At 39.4% G+C, this 27,992-nt stretch overlaps 1 protein-coding gene across 4 annotated transcripts in view; it reads right to left on the bottom strand.

Annotated features, from left to right (window-relative positions):
- AMPH (amphiphysin) overlaps positions 1-27,992 on the bottom strand; it is a 270,671-nt gene that overhangs the window by 75,675 nt on the left and 167,004 nt on the right. For all 4 annotated transcript variants that reach the window (XM_012473724.2, XM_064366759.1, XM_064366761.1 and 1 more), the window contains exon 11: positions 27,451-27,579. In XM_012473724.2, coding sequence (XP_012329147.2) covers positions 27,451-27,579 — 129 coding nt within the window. The remainder of the gene's footprint in view (positions 1-27,450; positions 27,580-27,992) is intronic.

The following is a 27,992-nucleotide window of genomic DNA, read 5'->3' as shown; positions in this document are numbered from 1 at the left end:
CCTGGCCCATCTCTACTAAAAATACAAAAATTAGTTGGGCATGGTGGCACATGCCTGTAGTCCCAGCTACTTAGGAGGCTGAGGCAGAAAGAATCACTTGAACTTGTACAATTCACAGTCTTAACAAAGTGTAAAGAAAACTCATATGATTATCTTAACAGATACAGCAGAGCATTTGAGGAAATCCACATCCATGCTTATTTAAAACTCCCAAAGTAGGAAGAAAAGGCTACTTCCTCAAATGATAAAAGCCATCTAATGAAACCCACAAGTAACAAACATCATGTTTAAAAGTGAAATACTGCATACTCTTCCCCCTAAGATCAAGACAAGGATGATTGCTTTACTACTTTCACTCAATATTATTCTGGCGGTACATGACATGAAATAAGGTAGGAAAAATAAGTAGAAGGCACCTAGATGGCAAAAAGATAAGTAAATTTTCTTTATTCATAAAAGATATGATAATCTACATAGAAAAATCCAATGGTAATCTATAAAAAAGCTATAGAAACTAATAATTCAGTTTAGCAAAGCTGCAGATACAGCATCAATATACAAAAATAAGTTGTATTTATAGATAATAGTGTGAACAACCAGAAAAAAACAAACTTAAAAACATGATGGATAATAACAAAAACATAAAATACTTAGGGATAAGTCCAACAAAAGATATGTAATATCTGTACACTGTAAACAGTAAAACATGGCAGGGAGAAACTAAAGAAAGCCATTAATAAAGGGAGAGATATACTGTGTCTATTGGTCAGACGACTAAGGTAACACTGATTTATAGACTCATTGAAACATGATCCAATATCTGTACTGCTTTAAATAGTATCCTCCCCCTCTCCCCAAATTTCATGCCCATCTGGAACCTGTAAGTGTGTCCTTAATTGACAACGGGGTTTGAACCAATGGAATAAAATAAAGATGAGGTCATCCTGGATTACAGTGGGACCTAATCCAATGACTTCTTACAGGTGACCCTGTAAGAAGAGGAAAATTTGGATGTGTAGACACAAGGAGAATGTCATGTGAAGATACAGAGCACACAGACACAGAGGGACAATGACATGTGACGACTAAGGTGCATATTGGAGTGATGTATCTGCAAGTCAACCACTGGAAACCAGAAATGAAAAAAAAGGATTGATCCTCCCCTATAGCCTTCAGAGAGAGCATGTTCCTACTGATACCTTGATCTCAGACATCTAGTCTCCAAAACTGTTAAAAGAAAAATGACAATAATCAATATAGCATGCTACTGGCACAACGGTAGGCAAAAAGATCAATGAAAAAACAGAGTCCAGATAAGAATATAGGCGGGAAGTTCCAAGTTGGCCGGTTAGGTGCAGCTCAGGATTGCAGCTCTGAGTGAAAGTGCAGAGGGTGAGTGGATGCTGCATTTCCAGACGGATTTTTATTGTCCACAGACCAGGAGATTCCCAGGCGGAGGAGCCCCACGGGTCGCCAGGGCGGCTGTTTTGGCCGGCACGGCTGTTTTGCGTGCGCCCCAGTGCAGCGGCTCCTGGTGCAGAGTAAACGGGACTGTGTTCCCACTTAGCCAGCAAGGGGAGCTGAAACAGGGAGCCAGGCTAGGAGATCCCAGGGCAAAAAAGCGCCACGAATCTCAGAGCTGCGGTTTCAGCCAGTGCAGTGGGTCGCCGCACGGGAAATCACACAGATTCTGGTGCCTATTCGACAGGCGACCAGGACACCTGGGAGAGAGCTGACCGTTCAACTAAAAAACAAAAGGCTCTGAGGCATGGAACCAGGAGATCAGGCCTGGCTGGTCACACCCCCACAAAATCAAAAACAAAAACAAAAAACCAGCAATTGGAAACGCTCTGGGTTGAGAGTTTCACAGCAAGCACAGCTGAACCCGAGATGGTCCAGCTCTGTGGGGGAGGGGCGTCCGCCATTACTGAGGCACTCCATCATTACGGAGGCAGTCTGCCATTCCGGAGGCAACCCACCATTGCCGAGGCAACCCGTCATTACGGAGAGAGTCCGTCATTACAGAGGCGGGCCAACATTGCGGAGGCAGTTCTAACTACACCCATATAAACAGGACCGCAGGGAAGTTCACATGGCAGCTGGGTGGAGCCCACAGCAGCTCAGCGAAGCCTCTGCAGGCTGAGAGTGACTAGGCTGCCTCCTTGTGGGCAGGGCAGCCCTGAAGAAAAAAAAAAGGCAGCAGCACAGCAGAAACTCATAATGCCCTAACTCCCTGGGACAGAACACCTGGGGAAAAAAAAGGGGGGGGTTATGAGTTCTGCTGCTGCAGACCTAAACTTACCTGCCCAGCAGCTCTGAATGAACAACGGGGCTCACAGCTCAGCACCTGAGCTACTATAAAGGACAGACTGTTTCCTCAAGCACCTCCCTGACCCCTGTATATCCAAAGAGTCACCTCATAAAGGAGAGCTCAGACTGACATTTGGCAGGTATCCTTCTGGGACAAACCAGAAGAAGAAACTGGTAGCAAACTTTACTGTTCGGCAGCTGCTGCAAGTGATCCCCAGGCAAGCAGGGCCTGGAGTGGACCTCAGCAGTCCTACAGCAGAGGGGCCAGACAGTTAAAAGGAAAACTAAGAAACAGAAATAACTTCATCAACAACAAACAAGACGTCCACTCAGAGACCCAATCAGAAAGTCAACAACTACAAAGCCAACAGGTGGATAAATCCACAAAGATGGGAAGAAACCAGCGCAAAAAGGATGAAAACACCCAAAACCAGAACACTTCTCCTCCTACAAGGGATCACAACTCCTCACAAGCAAGGGAACAAGACTGGATGGAGAATGAGTGTGATGAAATGACAGAATCAGCCTTCAGAAAGTGGGTAATAAGAAACTTCCGTGAGCTAAAAGAACATGTTCTAACCCAATGCAAAGAAACTAAGAACCTTGAAAAAAGATTTGACGAAATGCTAATGAGAATGGACAACTTAGAGAGGAATATAAGTGAATTGATGGAGCTGTAAAACACAACACGAGAACTTCGTGAAGCATGCACAAGTTTTAACAGCCGAATTGACCAAGCAGAAGAAAGGATATCAGAGGTCGAAGATCAACTCAATGAAATAAAACGAGAAGGCAAGATTAGAGAAAACAGGGTAAAAAGGAATGAACAAAGTCAACAAGAAATATGGGACTATGTGAAAAGGCCTAATCTACGTTTGATAGGTGTACCTGAATGTGATGAAGAGAATGAATCCAAGCTGGAAAATACTCTTCAGAATATTATCCAGGAAAACTTCCCCAACCTAGCAAGGCAGGCGAATATTCAAGTCCAGGAAATACAGAGAACACCACAAAGATATTCCTCAAGAAGAGCAACCCCAAGGCACATAATCATCAGATTCACCAGGGTTGAAATGAAGGAGAAAATGCTAAGGGCAGCCAGAGAGAAAGGTCGGGTTACCCACAAAGGGAAGCCCATCAGATTCACAGCAGATCTCTCAGCAGAAACCCTACAAGCCAGAAGAGAGTGGGGGCCAATATTCAACATCCTTAAAGAAAAGAACTTTCAACCCAGAATTTTATATCCAGCCAAACAAAGCTTTATAAGTGAAGGAAAAATAAAATTCTTTGTGAACAAGCAAGTACTCAGAGATTTCATCACCACCAGACCTGCTTTACAAGAGCTCCTGAAAGAGGCACTACATATAGAAAAGAACAACCAGTACCAGCCACTCCAAAAACATACCAAATGGTAAATAGCATCAACAATGAAGAATCTGCATCAACCAACGGGCAAACCAGCCGGCTAGCATCAAAATGACAGGACCAAACTCACACATAACAATATTAACCCTAAATGTAAATGGACTAAATGCCCCAATCAAAAGACACAGACTGGAAAATTGGATAAAAAGCGAAAACCCATCAGTGTGCTGTATCCAGAAAACCCATCACACATGCAAGGATACACAAAGGCTCAAAATAAAGGTATGGAGGAAGATTTACCAAGCAAATGGAGAGCAAAAAAAAGGAGTTGCAATTCTCATCTCTGATAAAACAGACGTTAAAGCAACAAAGATCAAAAGAGACAAAGAAGGACATTACATAATGGTAAAAGGATCAATGCAGCAAGAAGAGCTAACGATCCTAAATATATATGCACCTAATACAGGAGCACCCAGATACATAAGGCAAGTTCTTAATGACTTACAAAGAGACTTAGACTCCCACACAATAATAGTGGGAGACTCTAACACACCATTGTCGATATTAGACAGATCAACGAGACAGAAAATTAACAAGGATATCCAGGACTTGAACTCAGACCTGGACCAAGCAAACCTAATAGACATATACAGAACTCTCCACCCCAAATCTACAGAATATACATTCTTCTCAGCACCACATCACACCTACTCTAAAATTGACCACATAATTGGAAGTAAATCACTCCTCAGCAAATGCAAAAGAACGGAAACAATAACAGTCTCTCAGACCACAGTGCAATCAAGTTAGAACTCAGAATTCAGAAACCAACCCAGAAACGCATAGCTTCATGGAAAATGAACAACTTTCTCTTGAATGTTGACTGGATAAACAATGAAATGAAGGCAGAAATAAAGATGTTCTTCGAAACCAACGAGAATGAAGACACCACATACCAGAATATCTGGGACACATTTAAAGCAGTCTCTAGAGGAAAATATATAGCAATAAGTGCCCACATGAGAAGCAAGGAGAGATCTAAAATTGACACCCTATCGTCAAAATTGAAAGAGCTAGAGGAGCAATATCAAAAAAACTCAAAACCTAGCAGAAGACAAGAAATAACTAAGATCAGAGCAGAACTGAAGGAGACAGAGACACGAAAAACCCTACAAAAAATCAATAAATCCAGGAGCTGGTTTTTTGAAAAGATCAACAATATAGATAGACCACTAGCCAGACTAATAAAAAAGAAAAGAGAGAATAATCAAATAGATGCATAAAAAACAATAAAGGGGATATCACCACAGATTCCACAGAAATTCAAACCATCATCAGAGATTATTACAAACAACTCTATGCACATAAACTAGAAAACCTGGAAGAAATGGATAAATTCCTGGACAGCTGCCTCTTCCCAAACCTAAACCAGGAAGAAGTCGAAACTCTGAATAAACCAATAACAAGGTCTGAAGATGAGGCAGCAATTAACAGCCTACCACCCAAAAAAGCCCAGGTCCAGATGGGTTCACAGCCGAATTCTACCAGACATACAAAGAGGAACTGGTACCATTCCTTCTGAAACTATTCCAAATAATCCAAAAAGAGGGAATCCTTCCCAAATCATTTTATGAGACCAACATCATCCTGATACCAAAACCCGGCAGAGACTCAACAAGAAAAGAAAACTACAGGCCAATATCCATGATGAACATAGATGCAAAAATCTTCAATAAAATACTGGCAAGCCGATTACAACAGCACATCAAAAAGCTTATCCACCATGATCAAGTAGGATTCACCCCGGGGATGCAAGGCTGCTTCAACATACGCAAGTCTACAAATGTAATTCACCACATAAACAGAACCAAAGACAAAAACCACATGATTATCTCAATTGATGCAGAGAAGGCCTTCGACAAAATTCAACAGCCCTTTATGCTAAAAACCCTCAATAAACTAGGTATTGATGGAACGTATCTCAAAATAATAAAAGCTATTTACGACAAACCAACAGCCAATATCATACTGAATGGGCAAAAACTGGAAGCATTCCCTTTGAAATCTGGCACTAGACAAGGATGCCCTCTCTCACCACTCCTATTCAATATAGTACTGGAAGTTCTAGCCAGAGCAATCAGGCAAGAAAAAGAAATAAAGGGTATTCAAATAGGAAAGGAGGAAGTCAAATTGTCTCTGTTTGCAGACGACATGATTGTATATCTAGAAGACCCCCTCATCTCAGCCCAAAATCTCCTGAAACTGATAAGCAACTTCAGCAAAGTCTCGGGATACAAAATCAATGTGCAAAAATCACAAGCATTCCTATACATCAATAACAGACTTAAAGAGAGCCAAATCAAGAATGAACTGCCATTCACAATTGCTACAAAGAGAATAAAATACCTAGGAATACAACTAACAAGGAATGTAAAGACCTCTTCAAGGAGAACTACAAACCACTGCTCAATGAAGTAAGAGAGGACACAAACAGATGGAGAAACATTCCATGTTCATGGTTAGGAAGAATCAATATTGTGAAAATGGCCATACTGCCCAAAGTAATTTACAGATTCAATGCTATCCCCATCAAGGTACCAATGACCTTCTTCACAGAACTGGAAAAAACCACCTTAAACTTCATATGGAATCAAAAGAGAGCCCGCATAGCCAAGTCAATTCTAAGCAAAAAGAACAAAGCGAGAGGTATCACACTACCAGACATCAAACTGTACTACAAGGCTACAGTAATCAAAACAGCATGGTACTGGTACAAAAACAGAGATATAGACCAATGGAACAGAATAAAGGCCTCAGAGGCAACACAACATATCTACAACCACCCGATCTTTGACAAACCTGATAAAAACAAGCAATGGGGAAAGGATTCCCTGTTTAATAAGTGGTGTTGGGAAAACCGGCTAGCCATGTGCAGAAAGCAGAAACTAGACTCCTTCCTGACACCTTACACTAAAATTAACTCCAGATGGATTGAAGACTTAAACATAAGACCTAAAAGCATAAAAACCCTAGAAAAAAACCTAGGCAAAACCATTCAGGACATAGGCGTGGGCAAGGACTTCATGACCAAAACACCAAAAGCATTGGCAACAAGGGCCAAAATAGACAAATGGGACCTAATCAAACTCCATAGCTTCTGCAGAGCAAAAGAAACAGTCATTAGAGTGAATCAGCAACCAACAGAATGGGAAAAAATTTTTGCAGCTTACCCATATAACAAAGGGCTGATATCCAGAATTTACAACGAACTAAAATAGATTTACAAGAAAAAAAACAAACAAGCCCATTCAAAAGTGGGTGAAGGATATGAACAGATACTTTACAAAAGAAGACATACATGAGGCCAACAAACACATGAAAAAATGCTCATCATCACTGGTAATTAAAGAAATGCAAATCAAAACTACATTGAGATACCATCTCATGCCAGTTAGAATGGCGATCATTAAAAAATCTGGAGACAGCAGATGCTGGAGAGGATGTGGAGAAATAGGAACACTTTTACACTGTTGGTGGGAGTGTAAATTAGTTCAACCATTGTGGAAGACAGTGTGGCGATTCCTCAAGGACCTAGAAATAGAAATTTCCTTTGACCCAGCAATCCCATTACTGGGTATATATCGAAACGATTATAAATCGTTCTACTATAAGGACACATGCACACGAATGTTCACTGCAGCACAGTTTACAATAGCAAAGACCTGGAACCAACCCAAATGCCCATCGATGATAGACTGGACAGGAAAAATGTGGCACATATACACCATGGAATATTATGCAGCCATCAAAAACGATGAGTTCGCGTCCTTTGTAGGGACATGGATGAACTTGGAAACCATCATTCTCAGCAAACTGACACAAGAACAGAAAATCAAACACCGCATGTTCTCACTCATAGATGGGTGTTGAACAATGGGAACACATGGACACAGGGAGGGGAGCACTATACACTGGGGTCTGTTGGGGGGCAGTGAGGGGGGGACAGAGGGGGGTGGGGAGTTGGGGAGAGATAGCATGGGGAGAAATGCCACATATGGGTGAAGGAGAGGAAGGCAGCAAATCACACTGCCATGGTATGCATCCATGCAACAATCTTGCATGTTTTTCACATGTACCCCAAAACCTAAAATGCAATAAAAAAAAGAAAAATCAGAGTCCAGAAATATATCCATATGTATATATGCATATTAGTTGTCTAATTATCCACAAAGGTATTAAGGCAATTCAGTAGAGTAAGAACACTTTTCAACAATGGAATATTCATTTCTAAAGAAATAAACTCCAACACATACTTTGTACCACATAAAAAAATTAACTCCAAATTGGTGACAGGCTTAAATGTAACACCTGAAGATAAAACTTCTAAAACCATTCAGAGAAAACCTTGTGATTTTTATCTTGGGTTAGGCAAAGACCTTTTAGATATGACATGAAATATATAATCCATAAAAAATTGATAAACTGGATTTCATCAAAATTAAGAAATTCTGTTCTTCAAATGACACAGCCAAGAGAATGAAAAGAAAGCCACCCACTGGGAGAAAGTATTTGCAAATCCTATCTAATAAGGGACTTGAATACAGAATGGATAAAGAGTTCTTAAAACTCAGTTAAAAAATAAATAGATGAGCAAAAGTTTTTAACAGACACTTCACCAAAGAAGATATATGGGTACTAAATAAGTGCATGAAAACATTCTTAACACCACTACTTATTTGTGAAATGCAAATTAAATCAAAATGAAATACCACTATCATTTACTAGAATGGTTAAAATTAAAAATACTAACTGACATGGTTTGGATCTGTGGCCCCACTCAAATCTCATGTCAATTTGTTAGCCCCAGTGTTAGAGGTAGGGCCTGATAGGAGGTGATTGGATCACAGAGGCAGTTTTCATGAATGGTTTAGCACCATTCCCCCTTGGTACTGTATAGTGAGTGAGTCTCAAGAGATCTGGTTATTTAAAAGTGGGTGGCACCCCCCTCCTCTCTCTCTCTTCCTCCTGCTCCTGCCATGTGAGACACCTGCTCCCGCTTTGCCTTTGCCATGAATAAAAGCTCCTTGAGGCCTCCCCAGAAGCAGATGCTCCCATGCTTCCTGTAAAGCCTGCAGAACCATGAGCCAATTAAATCTCTTTTCTTTACAAATTACCCAGTCTCAGGCATTTCTTTATAGCCATGTGAGAATGGACTAATACACTAACCATGCCAAGTGTTGGCAAGGATGTGGAAGAATTGGAACTCTTATCCAATGTTGATGAAAATACAAAATAGTACAAACATGTTAGAAAATCTGCCAATTTTTTAAAAAGTTATATTTATTCCTAATGTATGATTTGGCTAGTTTATCCCTAGGGATTCACCCAAGAGAAATGAAAGCATACATACACACAAAGATTTGTATACAAGTGCTTATGGTGCCTTCACTTATAATAGTCAAAAACTGAAAACAACTCAAATATCCATCAGATGGAAAGATAAATTGTGATATATTCATACAATGGAATACTACTCAATAAGAAGGAATTAACTACTGATATGTGCCACAACATTAATGAATTTCATATTATGCCAAAATTTTTTAAAAAGTATGCTTTATTATACTGGATGATTCTATTTATATAAAATTCTAGAAAATGCAAACTAAAATATAGCAACAGAAAGATAAGTGTTTGCCTCGAGATGCTGGCACCCATGGGGAGGAGCAAGAGAAATTACAAAGTGGCTCAGAAAACTTCTTGGGGTGACAAATATTTATTATCTTGATTCTGGTAATGGTTTAATGATATATACATATGTGAAAACTCATATATTTGCATATTCAAATATGTACAGTTTATTGTAGATTAATCATACATCAATAAAGCTTACTAATAACATTAAAAAGAATCTAATAGTGAGTGATGGGTTAAACCTACCATAGCACATTCTATTAACATAGTGCTCTGCTGCTATTTAAAATAATGAAATAAATACTAAATTGACATGGAAATACTTTTGTTATATTTGTACTAAAAAAATCATAAATTAAAAAACTGACATAGAATGATCACATTTCCAAAAATATACATTGCAGTTACTATTTAAATGGAAAAAAGTGGCATTTTACATACAAAATCAGTCAAAGTGAGTTTTCCTGGGGAATAGACTTTTACTTTTGAAGTTTTACTTTTTGCTTCTCTGTATTTTACTATTTTTTTTATATTATGCATCCTTTGGGGCATTATTTTTATAAGCATATCAGGTAAAACAAATTTCAACATATAACTATAACCACAAAATAATTTAGTAGTGAAGCATTTGTATGCAGTTTGCAATTATTTGATCAACTAGAGCACACAACACAACATATGTTCTGAGGATCTTAACCTTTAGAATTTGAATAAAAGGTATAAAATCTGTAAAAACCTCAAAAAAGCCATTTAGAAGTAAAACATTGTCTCTAAGCCATCCTCATGACTGCATGCAGACAGACAAACACATACACACACACACACACACACACACAACATTTCTTAAATCATAAAAGTATTATAGTAAGCCAGATTACTATGCAGCCAAAGGTACTACTTCTCCCTGAGATTTTTCATCTCTTATTCTTTCATTAAACATATTTTGAAAACCTTTACTATATCCTAGGTATTGTGCTGGACACCTGTAACTTCCTAATGGGGCAAAAGAGGCCAAGTAGGGGCCAGGTGCAGTGGCTCACACCTGTAAACCCAGCACTTTGGGAGGCTGAGTCAGGCAGATCACGAGATCAGGAGTTTGAGACCAGCCTGGCCAATATGGTAAAACCTTGTCTCTACCAAAAATACAAAAATTAGCCAGACGTGGTGGGATGTGCCTGGTTCCTGAGGCAGAAGAATCACTTGAACCTGGACGGCAGACATTGCAGTAAGCCAAGATCACCCCCTGCACTCCAGCCTGGGCAACAGAGTGAGACTCCATCTCAAAAAAACAAAACAAAGCAAAGGCCAAGGAGGAAGCTTAAGACAGAGAGATTAAATAAAATCTTTAGAACAAGGCCAATCAGAAGTTATCTTTTATGTAATAAAAATACCTTTCACGTAAAAGTCACAATTTACAATTTCTAACAATGAATAAAGTTTTAGCATTTCATCAATAATTACAATGAAGCAATGGCCTAGGAAAGCAAGGTCAGAAGCCTATAACAAGACTGTTCCAAATGGGTACATTACAGTTAATGTGAGTCATACAGCACATGGGACAGGGTTCAAGCACTTTATATTGCAATCTTAGAATGGAACATCTTTCCATCTTTTAAAATGATAAACCCATCTTGTCCTGGACTTTTTTTGATTGGTAGGCTATTGACTACTGTCTCAACTTCAGACCTTTCTATTGGTCTATTTAGGGATTCACCTTCTTCCTGGTTTAGTATTGGGAGGGTGTAAGTATCCAGGAATTTATCCATTCTTCTAGATTTACTGGTTTATGGGCGTAGAGGTGTTTCTAGTAATCTCTGATGGTAGTTTATATTTCTGTGGAATCAGTGGTGATATTCCCTTTATTATTTTTTATTGCATCTATTTGATTCTTCTCTCTTTTCTTTTTTATTAGTCTGGCTAGTAGGGTACCTATTTTGTTGATCTTTTCAAAAAACCAGCTCCTGGATTCACTGAATCCAGGGTTTTCAAGGGTTTTTTTGTGTCTCTATCTCCTTCAGTTCTGCTCTGATCTTAGGTATTTCTTGTCTTTTTCTAGCTTTTGAATTTGTTTGATCTTGCTCCTCTAGTTCTTTTAATTGTGATGTTAGGGTGTCAATTTTAGATCTTTCCTCGCTTCTCATGTGAGCATTTAGTGCTATAAATTTCCCTCTAGACACTGCTTTAAATGTGTCCCAGAGATTCTAGTACATTGTGTCTTTGTTCTCATTGGTTTCGAAGAACTTTATTTATGCTATCATTTCATTATTTATCTAGTAGTCATTCAGGAGCAGGTTTTTCAGTTTCCATGTAGTTGTGCGGTTTTGAGTGAGTTTCTGAATCCTAAGTTCTAATTTGATTGCACTGTGGTCTGAGAGACTGGTTGCTATGATTTCCATTCTTTTGCATTTGCTGAGAAGTGATTTACTTCCAATTATGTGGTCAATTTTAGAGTAAGTGCAATGTGGTGTTGAGAAAAATGTATATTCTGTGGATTTGGGATGGAGAGTTTTGTAGATGTCTATTAGGTCCACTTGGTCCAGATCTGAGTTCAAGTGCTGGATATTCTGGCTGAATTCTACTAGATGTACAAAGAGGAGTGGGTACTATTCATTCTGAAACTATTCCAAACAATACAAAAAAGGGAATCCTCCCTAACTCATTTTATGAGACCAACATTATCTTGATACCAAAACAGGGCAGAGACACAATTAAAAAAGAAAATTTCAGGCCAATATCCATGATGAACATTGATGTGAAAATCTTCAATAAAATACTGGCAAACCGAATCCAACAGCACATCAAAAAGCTTATCCATCACTATCAAGTTGGCTTCATCCTGGGGATGGAAGACTGGTTCAAGAAATACAAATCTATAAACGTTATCCATCACATAAACAGAACCAAAGACAAAAACCACATGATTATCTCAATAGATGCAGAGAAGGCCTTTGACAAAATTCAACAGCTCTTTACACTACAAACACTCAATAAACTAGGTATCGATGAAATGTTATCTTAATAAAAGCTATTTATGACAAACCCACCGCCAATATCATACTGAATGGGCAAACACTGAAAGCATTCCCTTTGAAAACTGGCACTAGACAAGGGTGCCCTCTCTCACCACTCCTATTCAATATAGTATTGGAAGTTCAGGCCAGAGCAATCAGGCAAGAAAAAGAAATAAAGGGTATTCAGTTAGGAAAAGAGGAAGTCAAATTGTCTCTATTTGCAGACAACGTAATTGTATATTTAGAAGCCCATTGTCTCAGCCCAAAACTTCCTTAAGATGATAAGCAACTTTGGCAAAGTCTCAGGATACAAAATCGATGTGCAAAAATCACAAGCATTCCTATACACCAATAACAGACAAACAGAGAGCTAAATCATGAGCAAACTCCCATTCACAATTGCTACAAAGAGAATAAAATACCTAGGAATACAACTAACAAGGGACATGAAGGACCTCTTCAAGGAAAACTACAAACCACTGCTCAAGCAAATAAGAGAGGACACAAACAGATGGGAGAACTTTCCACGCTTATGGTTAGGAAGAATTAATATCATGAAAATGGCCATACTGCTCAAAGTAATTTATAGATTCAATGCTATCCCTTTCAAGCTACCATTGACCTTCTTCACAGAACTGGAAAAAAACGAACTTAAACTTCATATGGAACCAAAAAACAGCCTGCACAGCCAAGACAATCCTAAGCCAAAAAAAAAAGCTGGAGGCATCATGCTACCTGACTTCAAACTATACTACAAGGCTACAGTAATCAAAACAGCATGGTACTGTTACCAAAACAGAGATACAGACCAATGAAACAGAACAGAGGCCTCAGAAGTAACACAACACATCTACAACCATCTGATCTTTGATAAACCTGACAAAAGCAATGGGGAAAGGATTCCCTGTTTAATAAATGGTGTTGGGAAAACTGGCTAGGCATGTGCAGAAAGCTGAAACTGAACCCCTTCCTTACACGTTACACAAAAATTAACTCCAGATGGATTAAAAACCTAAACCTAAGACCTACCACCATAAAAACCCTAGAAGAAAACCTAGCTAATACCATTCAGGACATAGGCATAGGCAAGGACTTCATGACTAAAATACCAAAAGCAATGGCAACAAAAGCCAAAATAGACAAATGGGATCTAATTAAACTCAAGAGCTTCTGCAAAGCAAAATAAACTATCATTAGAGTGAACTGGCTACCAATAGAATGGGAAAACATTTTTGCAATCTACCCATCTGACAAAGGGCTAATACCCAGAATCTACAAAGAACTTAAACAAATTTACAAGAAAAAAACAACCCCATCAAAGAGTGGGCAAAGAATACAAACAGACACTTTTCAAAAAAAGACATTTATGCAGGGAACAAACATATGAAAAAATGCTCATCATCACTGGTCATTAGAGAAATGCAAATCAAAACCACACTGAGATACCATCTCACACCAGTTAGAATGCGATCATTAAAAATCTGGAGACAACAGATGCTGGAGAGGATGTGGAGAAACAGGAATGCTTTCACACTGTTGGTGGGAGTGTAAATTAGTTCAACCATTGTGGAAGACAGTATGGTGATTTCTCAGGGATCTAGAAACAGAAATACCATTTGACCCAGCAATCCCATTACTGGGTATATACCCAAAGGATTATAAATCATTCTATTATAAAGATATATGCACATGTACGTTCATTATGGCACTGTTTACAATAGCAAAGACTTGGAACTAACCCAAATGCCCATCAATGATAGACTAGATAAAGAAAATGTGGCACATATACACCATGGAATACTATGCAGCCATAAAAAAGGATGAATTCATGTTCTTTTCAGGGACATGGATAAAGCTGGAAACCATCATTCTCAGCAAACTAACACAAGAACAGAAAACCAAACACCACATGTTCTCACTCATAAATGGTTGTTGAACAATGAGAACACATGGACACAGGGAGGGGAACATCACACACCAGGGCCTGTTGAGGGGTGAGAGAGCTAGGGGAGGGATTGCAGGGGGTTGGGGTACTGGAGAGGGCTAACATTAGGAAAAATACCTAATGTAGATGACAGGGGGAAGGATACAGCAAACCACCATAGCATATATATACCTATGTAACACTCCTGCACAATCTGCACATGTACCCCACAACTTAAGTATAATAAAAAAAAAAGATGTTGCCAAGTATTTGTTCCACAAAGTTTATTGCAATGTAGTTGTTCCTTCCTTATTTGCAGGAGATATGTTCCAAGACCCCCAGAGGATGCCTGAAACCACAAATGGCACAGGTCGTACTGAACCCTATACACATTATGCTTTTTCCTATACACACATACCTATGATAAGGTTGAAGTTATCAGTTAGGCATAGTAAGAGATTGACAATAATAGCTGATAGTAAAATAGAACAATGATAACAATATAGTATAATAAAGGTGAATGTAGTGTGAATGTGAATGTAGTCTCTAGCGCTCTCTCTCTCTCCAAATATCTTACTGTTATGTAGTATTTTAGATCATGGTTGACCATGGGAAACTGAAGCCACTGAAAGTGAAACCATGAATCAGGGGAGACTGCTGTAAAGAGAATTAAAAGGACAGCACAATGCAGATGCCTTTACTCACAATCTAGACCTATCAATTGTTCTCTCACATTTGCTTTGTGTGCATACCTATAGTTACATAATCCTGAAATGCTCTAGGAATGGGTTGGCATTCAATAAACTAGACCTTCTAGGAAACTGTTTTCCTACTTGTTTTGTTTTTACTTTGTTTTTTATTACCACAAGTTGGTAGGCTGCAAAATCATTCTTAGTGTAGCATGTGGGCTTTGTTCATTAGTTTTACATATATTATGACTAACAGTATAAAAGCTGAAAATCATATGAATAGAGTCAGCAAGGAAGAGGGACAGGGCCTATGCTTATAGTGAGGTTCTGTTATGACTAGTGGAAAGAGATGGCTAAACTGGTTGAATGAAGGCCTTCCTACCACTCTATCATGGTATTTACCAATAATGTCACTGATATGTAATGACCTGAAGAACTCTGCTAATATCAAAATCCAAACAAGTTCTAGAGAACCTGCATCCGGGACACTAAGGATAGAAAGAGTGATAAAGATTTGTTCATTTACTGAATGCCTGGCATCTGCTCTCTTTCGGGTGCTTGCAATGGTGTCATATAGCCTACAGCATTCTGCTTCCCATGTCTGCACTAGAAACAGCATGGTTCAGCAGAAACATGACAGGTTTCCTCTTCTAGAAAGTAGGACTAATGACATGTAAATCACAGAATTGATGTCAAGGTTAAATTGAATGAGACCTTGCAAAAAGATATTTGGTAGCTTTCCCTGTGCTGCAGACAGAAAAAGCCTAGGCATAACTAGCGGCTCTGGAGTCAGAACCTTGAAAGACAGTGAGGCCTAACGACACAATGATGTAAAAACATTTTCAGAATACCAGATGATATGTAAACTGCACTGCTTGGCTACCCCCGCTCAAGGAATGGAACAATGCTACTGGTAATCCACCAGGGCAATGAACTGACTAAACTTGGGCTTGAAATGCACTGTGTACTTTTTCTTCCTTCTAATTTTCATCTTACTAATTCTTTCTGTCTTAAAATAATGTTAATGTGTTTACTTTGAAAAATAGCAAGGGAAAGAAGAGGGAGCTGGTCCAGAAATATGTCACATTGAAAAGCCAGTGTGGTATTTAGAACCAGGTTACAGATACCCAGTGAGTGAGTGATGCATGTGTCCATAACTGCAGGCTGGCCTCATCAGGATTGCATGGGTGAAAACATTTCATGGATTGATTCTGCAAGTGGAATTCTATTTCAGTTTGACTGCCTAGGGAAAACAGCATGATTTAAAGAACTTAAAAAGTAAGATGCTGTATTAAAATGGAAAACAGAGATACAAGAGTAGAAAAGCCTGTGGTGCTCAATGGGTCCCAGCACTCGGGATTGAAAGGTTGTGTTCATGTCTGCCTGTGAGCATGGCAGGCATCTTTTAGGGGTGATGAGCAGGGCTTGGAGGAATAAGCTTGGATGTGCAAGGGGTAATCTCTCCGGATTTGTAAAGGGGAAATCTTGTCAGAGAAAATATGCAACATCATAGTTGGGGAAAGATTTAGGAAAAATAGTTTGGGGTATCTGCTATGAAAAAAATCCTAAGACAAGCCGTATTTTCTTCCTCTCTAACACTGGACACAAAGATAGAGTCCCTGGCAAAGAGGGGCCCCTCCCCAAGCCTTGAATCTAAGGGGACTCCCATGCTTTTGAGCATCTTTCTTAAAGCTCCCTAAGTCGTCTTCTGGGAGAAGGGACCAGCTGTAGCTGCAGTGCCATCTGGTCAGGGCATCCTGAGCCTATACCAGGACTGGGCTTTGGCTGCCATCTCTCCTCTTCAGAGCACCCCCCAGCCCTACTCCACATGTAGGGTCGATGCTCCTGGACCTCAGGGGCGTTCCTATCACAAAGCTGTTGCGAGCATTGAAGATGGGGCCTGTTTCCAGGAGGGCGGGTGGTGAGATGGTGAGATTGCTCTTTTTGGTCAGCTTGGGGCACTTCACTTATAGAATTCCCTGAGACTGGCCATAAGAATGTTGCTGATAAGCTTATTTCAATTGACTCCAACTTTTTATATGGAAGAATGCCATGATCCTGAAGGGAGGGTGAACATTAGATTTAAAATCAAGTCGTCAGTTAGAATAAAAGCCAATCCAAAACATTTTTTTTTTTTTTTTTGAGACAGGGTCTCACTCTGTCACCTAGGCTGGCATCCAGCAGAGTGATCATAGCTCACTATAACCTCGACCTCCTTGGCTCAAGAGATCCACCTGCCTCTCAGCCTTCCAAGCAGCTGGGACTACAGCCACGTACCACCGTGCCCACCTTTTTTTTTTTTTTTCTATAGAGACAGGGTCTTACCACTATGCCCAGCTTTTTTTTTTTCTATAGAGACAGGGTCTTACCACCATGCCCAGCTTTTTTTTTTTTTTTTTTCTATAGAGACAGGGTCTTACTAGGTTGGCCTCAAACACCTGGCCTCAGGCAATCCTCCTGCCTTGGCCTCCCAAAGTGTTGAGATTACAGATGTGAGCCACTATAGCTGGCCCCAAAACATTTTCTGAGGACAAGAATTAAAAATGAGAGAGAAATAACCTTGCATATACACACATACATATGTGTGTATATACATATATATATACACACACATTTATACATATATCTATATATACATATACACACATACATGATTGCTTTTTTATCTTGATCTCTTGTTAGAATCATATTTATATGGAATAGATTTGATTTCCAGGAACATAATATCTTTAAATCTTTATTTCTTAAAATATTTTACAAAATACTCATTTCCTTTACTCATTTTTTGTAAAGTATTTTACAAAATACTCATTTAGGGGTGAAGGAGAGACTGTCTGAGAAACTCTGCCCTAAACAAAGTTTAATGGAGCTTTGTTACAGAACTTTTTCAGAGCCTTAAACATGCTGATGAAACCGTGAAAAAGCAAAAAAGATGTACCCCCCGTCTCATGCAAACAGAGACTCGCTTTTAAAAGAATTTAATGATACTAGTGTTCCTCAAAAACATACCTTGGAAAACGCTGTTTTAAAAGAATAATGTAGAGACACAAACACACAAGGAGGGAGGGGGAGAGAGAGTGAGAAAGAGGGAGAGGATTTCTAAGTTCTTAGGAAGGAAAAATAGGGAACAATTTTTTGGATCTTGGAAGAACCACTTTTGTAAACACAGAACCAGAAAAGCAAGATAAAGCATTGGGTCTTTACCATGGGGCATCTTCCTGTGAGCAGATAAGGACATTTACCAGAGAAAATTCTATGCTACATTTAAAGTTTGGGCCATTAGAGGGCTCTGCAGACCTAATGGATTTCTGTCTTCAATCCCAGGACACACTCAGCAGAGAATCATCACGGTAATGGTGCTTGGTGGAGGAGACATACAAATCCATCTGAGACTGGGTACATTTCAGTCATTACAGTTTGAGCTTCTGGGCAGAATTAACACAAATGCTTTTCTTTCCCCATTAAGCACATGATAAAAATAGCAAGCTGGGGACACAGATCAATCTTCTAAATGCAAAGGACTCATTAAAAAATTAATATTTAAATAAAATGTAGATGGATCATCCTATATTGCTATATGTGTCAGAGAAAACCTTTTCAGGTATGTCTAAGCTGTCTAGTTTTCAATGCTCTTCTTCCTTGCAGTTTGCATCTCATTTTTTCCAGGCATTGTTATTTTTTCTTTTTTATATATTTATCTGTAGATTGTCCAACACATTATTGTCTGGATGATACAGTTCATTCACTTAGAATATGTAGCTCGACCTACAATCTGATCAACACATCTAATGTTATAAGCACACATATGTATATGTATGTATCCAACAGCCCTAAATATGGAACACGTTGAGTCACACTCGTTTTGAAGGGCACTGTTAGGAATGGTCAATCATTGCACACACTTGACTCAGCTGGCTATTTCCCAGGAAGAAATCTGTTAATTCACTGTGGTGCTTTGTTAAAATGGTCACTGATTTGTGCCATGTGGAATCCTGATGGCTTAAAACAGTGGTTCCCAGAGTGTGGTACCAACACCAGCAGCATCAGCAGCATTTTCCTAAGAAATGCAGATTCCTGACCTCATCCCAGACCTGCCAAATCAGAAACTGCTGGATGGACTGGAGTAACACAAAATGGCTGTTTATATCTACAGAGGAACAAGTCACTGAAGAAACTGCCAAGATGCTTCAGGAAAAGACAGCATCTGTACATTTTTAATTAAAGCCAGATTATGTCACTCAATAAACCAGAAAGCAGACAGAAATATAAATCCCTGTTTCACTCCCTCTCTTGACATCTTGACATGAGACAAATGGTCGTTTAGTCCACGGAAACACTCCAAGTCATACTCCATGGTCCAGCTGCTAGAGCCATGTTGCTTTTCAGATTTAGAAAAATGGCAGAAACCCTTTTCTGACTCCTCCGCAGATTAAAAGAAAGCAATATAAATAAGGCTCGGCCCCCAAAGCACACTCTTATAATGTCTCTGGTGCTTGGTTCTTCCAAAATTGCCTGACAAGACCAAAGGAAGTGACACACAGCCAGTGAGATAAAAGAGGTATTGATGGAGAGGCACTGAAAGCTTCCAAATTCCTTTCCCAGAAGCCTTGAGGTTATGCATAAAGCACTAGCAAAGCCTAGGCAAGTGGCTCTACCTGGGAATAGTGTCCTCACAGGAGCTACAGCTGGAACGTGCTTCTGTTTGGAAAGGCACTTCCTCTTCCCCAGTTCTTGACTTTTCCCATCACTCTCACCCAAAAATACCAGCAAAAGCTAATGCTCCTTCAAGTACTTAGGGGACTCTCCTGGCATCTGTAATTTTCAAAAGTGCTTTAATTCTTTCTCCCCCCACCATCAAGGGTCCTTACCTATAAGCCAGCAAATTACGAATACAAGAAAAAAACATTTAAAAGGAAAGAACACTCTGAACCTCATCTCTACTTCATAGTGAGTCTGAATGTCATGTTGTCTCTACTTCAGTTGCCTTATCTACCAAATGGGGACATCCTCAGCTAAGCATACAGGTTTCTAGGTGACCAAAGTCTCTATTTGTGAAGGAACTGAGATGATGCTTTTGGAGGGTCCAGGTCAAAGCAACTGAGTAAGGGTACTGTTGCCCTAAAATACTCCCAGTTCAAAAATTCGTATAGCGAACAAAGAGACTGAAACTGGGCAGTAGAAAATGCAAAGAGATAGTACAACTTTGGAAATTAGAATTGCTCAAGTTTGTCCCAGGGCAACCGGCAGACGCTAGGTAAGATCCTTTGGCGCTAAGACAGCTATCCCTGGTGGCATCTCTGTATCCACAGACATACAATTTGGCCATGCACTGATAAACACCATTTCCTCTCCTCAAAGGAGCTGCTAAATCACATCTCAAGCCCCTGACAATTTTACCAAACTCAACATCTTATGCAAACAACAGAAGGAAGAAAACAATAGCTCAAAGCATTTTGCGTATTGACAAGTGTGCTTGAAAAGGATGAAAAATCACAATTTGCCACTGCATTGCATTTGAGTTTTTATTTTCTGAGGTCCCTATTATTATCAATACACAATCTCTGCTATTATCAATAGGATGCAATTATAATTGGGATATTATGCACGGTGTAGTTATTGATGTGCTCAGTAATGATAGTTCTACATTAGAACCTCTTGTAAAATGTAAATATTATTCCAAACCCTGAGAACACTGAGAAAAAACAGTATCGCCATGACTTCTCTGTGGTCTTTCACTTGTAGAAAAAAGAGATGGTTTCAGTGATATTAGAGGCAGCTCGAGACATTATGATAATTCTTGAGTCAGTTTTTTAAAAAAGCCACTAGCAGCAACAAGCCTGCAAGTAGCTGCAGGTGGGATATGTGTATCCAGGTATATTAAAGATCAGTAGGAACACTGACTTTCACTTGCCAAATCATGTAAATAATATGCCCCTGTTGAAGGACAAAAGACTTAAAATTATTCATCTCTTTCAATTTCATTTCCTATTCTCTACTAAGAATCAATATAGAAGAAACAATAGAAGACATAAACATGAAATAATATATAGAGATAGATGTTCACTGAAGTGCTGGTGAAGCAACAAAAAAGTTGGAAGCAACCTGTGGCCAATGGTCAGGGGTTGGTACACCCAACTGATAAGAGTATTATGAGAAAATATGTTTTTGCAAAGACAATATTATGACAAGAAAATATGCTCAATAAAATTAAGTAGAAAATCAGAAATACATGATAGTACATTCTCAATTTTATAGTGCAAAATTGACACATATACTCAGGGATGTCAGGAGACTAAAGGAAGATAGACCAAAGTACACTAGTGGTATGAGTTAAGTGATTATTAAAATTCCTTATTCTGGGAGACTGGCTCAAGATGGCTGACTAGAGAAAACTAGTACATGTCTCTTCCACAGAGAGGAAGCAAAATAGCAAGTAGATATTCACACTGCGAATAGATCACCTAAGAGAGAACACTGGGATTCAGCAGAGAAGTGATCGGAAGCACTGAAAGCCAGGAAGGAGAGAGCAGCAACGCTCTCCTCAGCTGGGACCAGGAGAAGCTCCTGGATGTGAGGAAAGGATAAGTGAGAATCCCCAGGACTCCTCATACCCAGCACCATCTTTTACCATCCTAGCAATGGGAGAACCTCTCAACTGATGTGGGTTTCAAGACTTACATGGGGAGCTGCCTAGAACGCACAGAGACACTGTTCCAGAGAGAGAATTCACATGGAGCCCCATAGGCAACTAAGTCCTGAGTGGCTGCACTTAGGAAGCATTCTAAGCCAAGTCCCCAAAGGACTGCATCTTGCTCTGGGGCTGCCACTGCCACTGCCATCACCAGCTCAAGAAGGGAGAGGGGAGGCCTTGCACCTTCATGTACTAAAAGGAGAAATCCTATGCACTTCTGAGGGCTGCTGTGGAACCAAGGAATGAGAAAACTACTCTTCACAGCCCCAGAGCTACCTGCCTATACTACACCCCGCCCTCCCCAGGGGCAGTGGGTGCCATTCTGAAAGCCTAGCTTCCAAAGGTCTGCATCCCTCCCTGGGGCCAAGGCTGATGCTACTGCTGCCACCACTGGGCCAAAGAGGGAGAGGGGAGGCCAGGCACCTTCACACACTTTGTGGACAAATCCCACTGCTGCTCCTGCAGGCTGCAGTGGGACCGAGGCACGAGGAAACCACATGTCCCACAGGTATCTCCCTACACTGCTCCTACCGTGAGAGGCTTTGACCTCCCTAGTAGCAGGTCCACAGGGCAGCATGGTGCTTCTTACACCTAAGCATTTTGTCAGCAGGCTGGAAACCACCCCACCCAGCCTGTCACAGCCAGCGTCAATGTAGCTTGACCTGAGGACAAGCTACTGGATCAGTCTTATCACCCCAGTACTTTAGCATGCTGTTCAGGGGCCTGGAAATCTCCCAGCCCAGTCTACTACTGTTGGCCCCTGAATATTCCTCCTGGGTCTGAGGTTGGGTCAGCCCAACCTGCCAAAGTTATCACAGGTGGCACCCACCAGAACACACCACCAGCAGCCCAACGGACTGGCACATCCACCCTGTTACAGCTACCACCAACACCAGAGTGGACCACTTGGGTTCCAGTGGGTCACCCCACCACTGCCACTGACATCACCCACATCACATCAGCTGCCCAGAGGCTTGAGAACCTGACCATGCACTTATCCCACTGCTGCCACTACCAGTATCTGAGCAAGCCACCTGGAGCCCAAGAATCACCCTGTCTGGACTCACTAACACTGGAGCTGGCGTGACCCACACTAGGCCAAGGACAAGCACACGCAGCCCACCACTGCCACCACTGGGGCCCAAAGACGGGTCAAATCGGCATTCTTGTCCTCAGCAAAACTTTACCCTGCCCCCCACCACTAGCAAAGGCACCCAAAGCCACTGAGGAACTCACAAGTACAACTGACACTATTTACAGTCAAATAAATCACACAAAGATCACACGACTACATGTGGCCAAAATCAAAGTCAAAATGTCCGACCCGACCAACAACATATATACATCTTCAGGGAAAAGGTCTCCCCTACAAAAACCAATTTCAAAGAATTGGAAGGAGCAACCAGATTGGATGTTGGAAACTGGAAGTTATACCAGATGCACAGATATCAACACAAGGAAACAGAAACATAAAACAACAAGGAAATATGATACTTCCAAAGAAACAAGATAAAGAATTCAAAATATTGTTCTTAAAGAGGCTCAGTGAGACACAAGAGAATTTTGAAAAACAAAGAAATCAGAAAACCATTTTAGGATATGAATGAGAAATTTACCAAAGAGATAGATAGATTTTTTTTTTTTTTTTTTTTGAGATGGAGTTTCGCTCTTGTTACCCAGGCTGGAGTGCAATGGCGCGATCTCGGCTCACCGCAACCTCCGCCTCCTGGGTTCAGACAATTCTCTTGCCTCAGCCTCCTGAGTAGCTGGGATTACAGGCATGCGCAACCATGCCCAGCTAATTTTTTGTATTAGTAGAGATGGGGTTTCACCATGTTGACCAGGATGGTCTCGATCTCTTGACCTCGTGATCCACCCGCCTTGGCCTCCCAAGATAGATATTTTTTAAAAGAACCAAATAGAAATTCTGGAACTGAAGAATTTATTGACCAAATTGCAAAACACATTTGAGAGCTTCAACCATAGACTAGATCACACAGAAGAAAGCATCTCAGGACTTGAAGACAGGTCTTTGAAATAATCCAGTGAGACAAAAATAAACAAAAAAGAATAGACAAAGCCTTCCTGACATTTGGGACAATATAATGCAATGAAATATTTGAATTATTAGTGTCCTTGAGGGCCAAGAGAGAACGAATGGGCTAGAAAACCTATTTAATGAAGTATTAGATTGAAAACATCCCAAGTCTAGCAATAGACCTAGCCATCCAGATATAGGAGACCCAAATATCCTTAAACAAATACAATGCAAAAAGATCTACTCGATGGTATATTACAGTCAAACTATGTACTAAAGTAAAAACAAAAGAGAGAATACTAAGAACTGTAAGAGAAAAGCATTTGTTTATTTAGTCAGTTTATCTTTAATTTAATCTGTTTTCTTTCAAGGCTATTACTGATATGCAAGGTTTTGTTACTGTCATAATGTTAATTGTTTTCCGGTCATTTTGTGTGTGTGTGGGTGTGTATACATATATATATGTCACAGATATATGTCATTGTGGTTTGGTAATATATTGTAGTAGTACCATTTGAGTCATCTCTCTTCCTCATTTGTGTGTTTGGACTCAGAAAAAGATTGGGGGATGGAGGGATGGAGGTGGGCAAAGGTAAAATGCTACCTACTGGGGACTATGTTCACTATCTGAGTGATGAGATCATTAGAAGCTCAAACCTCAGCATCACGCAATATCTCTATGATACAAAACTCTACATATGCCCCCCTGAAACTACAATAAAATAAAAATAAAGCAGTCTCCCAACAAACAGAAGCCCAGAACTGGTCGAACTTATCAACACCAATCCTCCTGAAACTATTCCAAAAAAAAAAAAAAATTGAAGAGGAGCGAACTCTCCCTAACTCATTCTATAAGACCAGCACTACCCTGATACCAAAACCAAACAACAACACAATGAAAAGAAAACTATAGGCAAATATTCATGATAAACATAAATGCAAAAATCCTTAACAAAATACTAGCAAACCAAATCCCACAGCACATCAAACAGATGAAACACCATGACCAAGTGGGATTTATATCAGGGTTATAAGGATAGTTCAACTTACGCAAAACAATAAACTGAATACATCACATCAACAGAATTAAGGAGAAATCTACATGATTATCTCAATAGATACAGAAAAAGCATTTGATGAAATTTAACATAACTTCCTGATGAAAACTCTCAACCAACTTGGAATAGAAGGAGCTGACCTCAAAGTAACAAAGGCCATATATGGCAAAAGCACAGGTAACATCACAGTGAATGGGGGACAAGCTGAAAGCCCTTCCTCTATGAACAAGATAAGGATGCCCATTTTTACAACTCCCATTCAATATAGTACTGGAAGTCTTAGCCAGAGCAGTCAGGCAAGATAAAGAAATAAAAGGCATTCAAATTGGCTAAGAACAAGCCATATTGCCCCTCTTTGCTGATAGTATGGTCTTATAGATAGAAAAAAAACTAAAGAATCCAACAAGAAAACCTCCTAAATTTGATAAATAAGTTCAGTAAAGTTGCAGGATATAAAAAAAGTTAACATACAAAAATCAGTAGCATTTCTGTACACCAATAAAGAGCTAGAAGGGAAAGAAATCAATAAGGCAATCCCATTTACAACAGCTATAACAAAATAACATACCTATGAAAAAATTTAATGACGGAAGTGAAAGATCTGTATGAGGAAAACTACAAAATACTGATGAAAGAAAATGAAAAGCACAAGGATCAGCAATATTCATATGGTAAAAATAACCATAATGCCCAATACAATGCCTACCAAAATACCAACAACATTTTCAGCAGAACTAGAAAAAACAATCATAAAATCTGTATGGAACCAAAAAAGACCCCAAATAGCCAAACCAATTTTGAGCTTAAAAACAAAGCTGGAGGCATCACATTACCTGACTTATAAACATATTACAAGTCTATAGTAACCAAAACAGCATGACATTGCTATAAAAACAGACACACAGACTAATGGAACAAAATAGAGCCCAGTAATAAATCCACATTTTAACAGCCAAATGATTTTCAATAAAGGAATCAAGAACATATACTGGGGAAAGGAAATCTTCTTCAATTAATAGTGCTGGGAAAACTGGATATCCATACGCAGGAAAATGAAACTGGATCTCTAGCTCTCTTGATATATAAAAATCAACTCAAGATGGATTAAAGACTTAAGCATAAGACCCAAAACTGTAAAACAAATAGAAAGGAACATAGGGAAACATCTCAAGACATCAGTTAAAGGAAGATTGCATGAGGAAGACCTCAAAACCACAGAAAGCTATAATAATAATAGAAAAAATGAGGCTTTATTAAACTGAATGGCATCTGCACGCAAAGGAAACAATAAATATAGTGAAGAAACAACCTGTTGAATGGGAGAAAATATTTGCAGACTATTCATTCAACAAGGGAATATTATTTAGAATATATAAGGAACTCAATAATTAAAAAAACAATCCCATGAAAAAGTGGGCTAAGGACATAGACACTTCTCAAAAGAAGACACACAAATGGCCAACAGGTATACAAAAACATGCTCAGCAACACTGAGTATCAGGGAAATGCAAAACCAAACCAAACTGAGATGTCATCGTACCTCAGTTAGAATGGCTATCATTAAAAGAACAAAACATAACAGATGCTGGCCAGGATGTGGAGAAAAGGAAACTCTTATACAATGTTGGTGGGAATAGAATTGGTACAACTGCTATGGAAAACATTAGGGATATTCCTCAAAAAACTAAAAACAGAACTACCATAAGATCCAGCAATCCCATTATTAGGTATTTATTCAAAAGAAAAGAAATGTGTATATCAAAGGAATATCTGTACTTGCATGTTTATCACAGCACTATTCATAACAGTAAAGCTAGAGAATCAGCCTAAGTGTCCACTGATGGACAAATGGATATAGAAAATGTGGTATATACACACAATGGAATATTATTGAACCAAAAAAGAATGAAATAATATCACTTGCAATAACATGGATGGAACTGGAGGTCATTATGTTAAGTGAAATAAGCCAGGCACAGAAAGACGGATGCCTCATATTTTTACTAATATGGGAGCTTAAAAAAAAATCAATCTCATGGAGATAGAGGATAGAATAATAGACACCAGAGGCTGAGAAGAATGTATGGGTGGAAGAAGGATATAAAGAGAGGTTGGTTAGTGGATGCAAACATACAGTTAGATTGAAAAAACAAGCCCCAATATTCAATAGCAGATTAGGGTGACTATGGTCAGCAACAGTGTATTATGTATTTCAAAGTAGCTAGAAAAGATGACTTGAAATGTTACCAAGGCATAGAAATGATAAATGCACAAGGTGATGGATGCCCCAAATACCCTGACTCAATCATTCCACATCCTATGCATGCAACAAATACATGTACCCCATAAATATGTAAAATATTTGCTATTAATACAATTTTTAAAAATAAAAATTTTAAAAATAAAATAAATTCATTTTATACTTTTCAATATTTTCCCAATTTTCTATGAGTATATACTACCCTTAATCAAAAAAACAAGATGATTTTCAAACACCGTACATCTCCCATTTAAGAATGCTTCAGACTAACCAAGTAATTAAAATAAGCCCAAATGACAACTAAAATTATATTGCTGGTTCTGGCACCTGCCACTTTCTTGAGGGCTAACCCCTGAGAGTCTTTCCAACATGAGTTTCATGGACATCTCAGCTTTGAACCAGGCACTTACCTGCGAAGGTGTCGTCACACTGATCTCTGGAACAAAGTTGTCCTCAAAGAAACTGATGATATTCTCCTGCTGCAGTTCCTTCGTCGGGGTTACTTTAGGTAGGGGTGGGACAGGAGGCCCTTTCCTTGTCTAGAAAGCATTAAATACAAACATTAATCCAGTCAAAGATGATGTGTCAGACATGAAGAGAACAAGCTACATGGACAGATTGAGCTCTGATTGAAACTTACATCTGTGCATAGCAGCAAGCCTGCCAGAGTCAGGTAAAGAATGCTGTCTACTTGGGAGGCTCTGTGAGCCCTGAGAAGCCATGGTTCAAGGGAAAAAAACTGAGGCTATAGGAGTCCATTCATCTCAACTCAAGTACAATGCACACAGCTGCAGGGCCAGGTACCTATACTTTTTTTAAGGTTAAACTAGGCCAATACCCTCTTCTGAACTAAACTGAAAATAATTTCTCATTTCAGAAACAAATTAAAATTTCAAAACTAAAGCAAGCTTTTCATTTGAATTGGTGAGACCAACTATACGCAGTTACATTT

Source organism: Aotus nancymaae, unplaced genomic scaffold (assembly GCF_030222135.1).
Source record: "Aotus nancymaae isolate 86718 unplaced genomic scaffold, 86718_ANA_hifiasm-v0.15.2.pri h1tg000065l, whole genome shotgun sequence".
NCBI lineage: Eukaryota > Metazoa > Chordata > Mammalia > Primates > Aotidae > Aotus > Aotus nancymaae.
The sequence above is the reverse complement of the archived record's forward strand: the minus strand, read 5'-3'. Positions and strand labels throughout refer to the sequence as shown.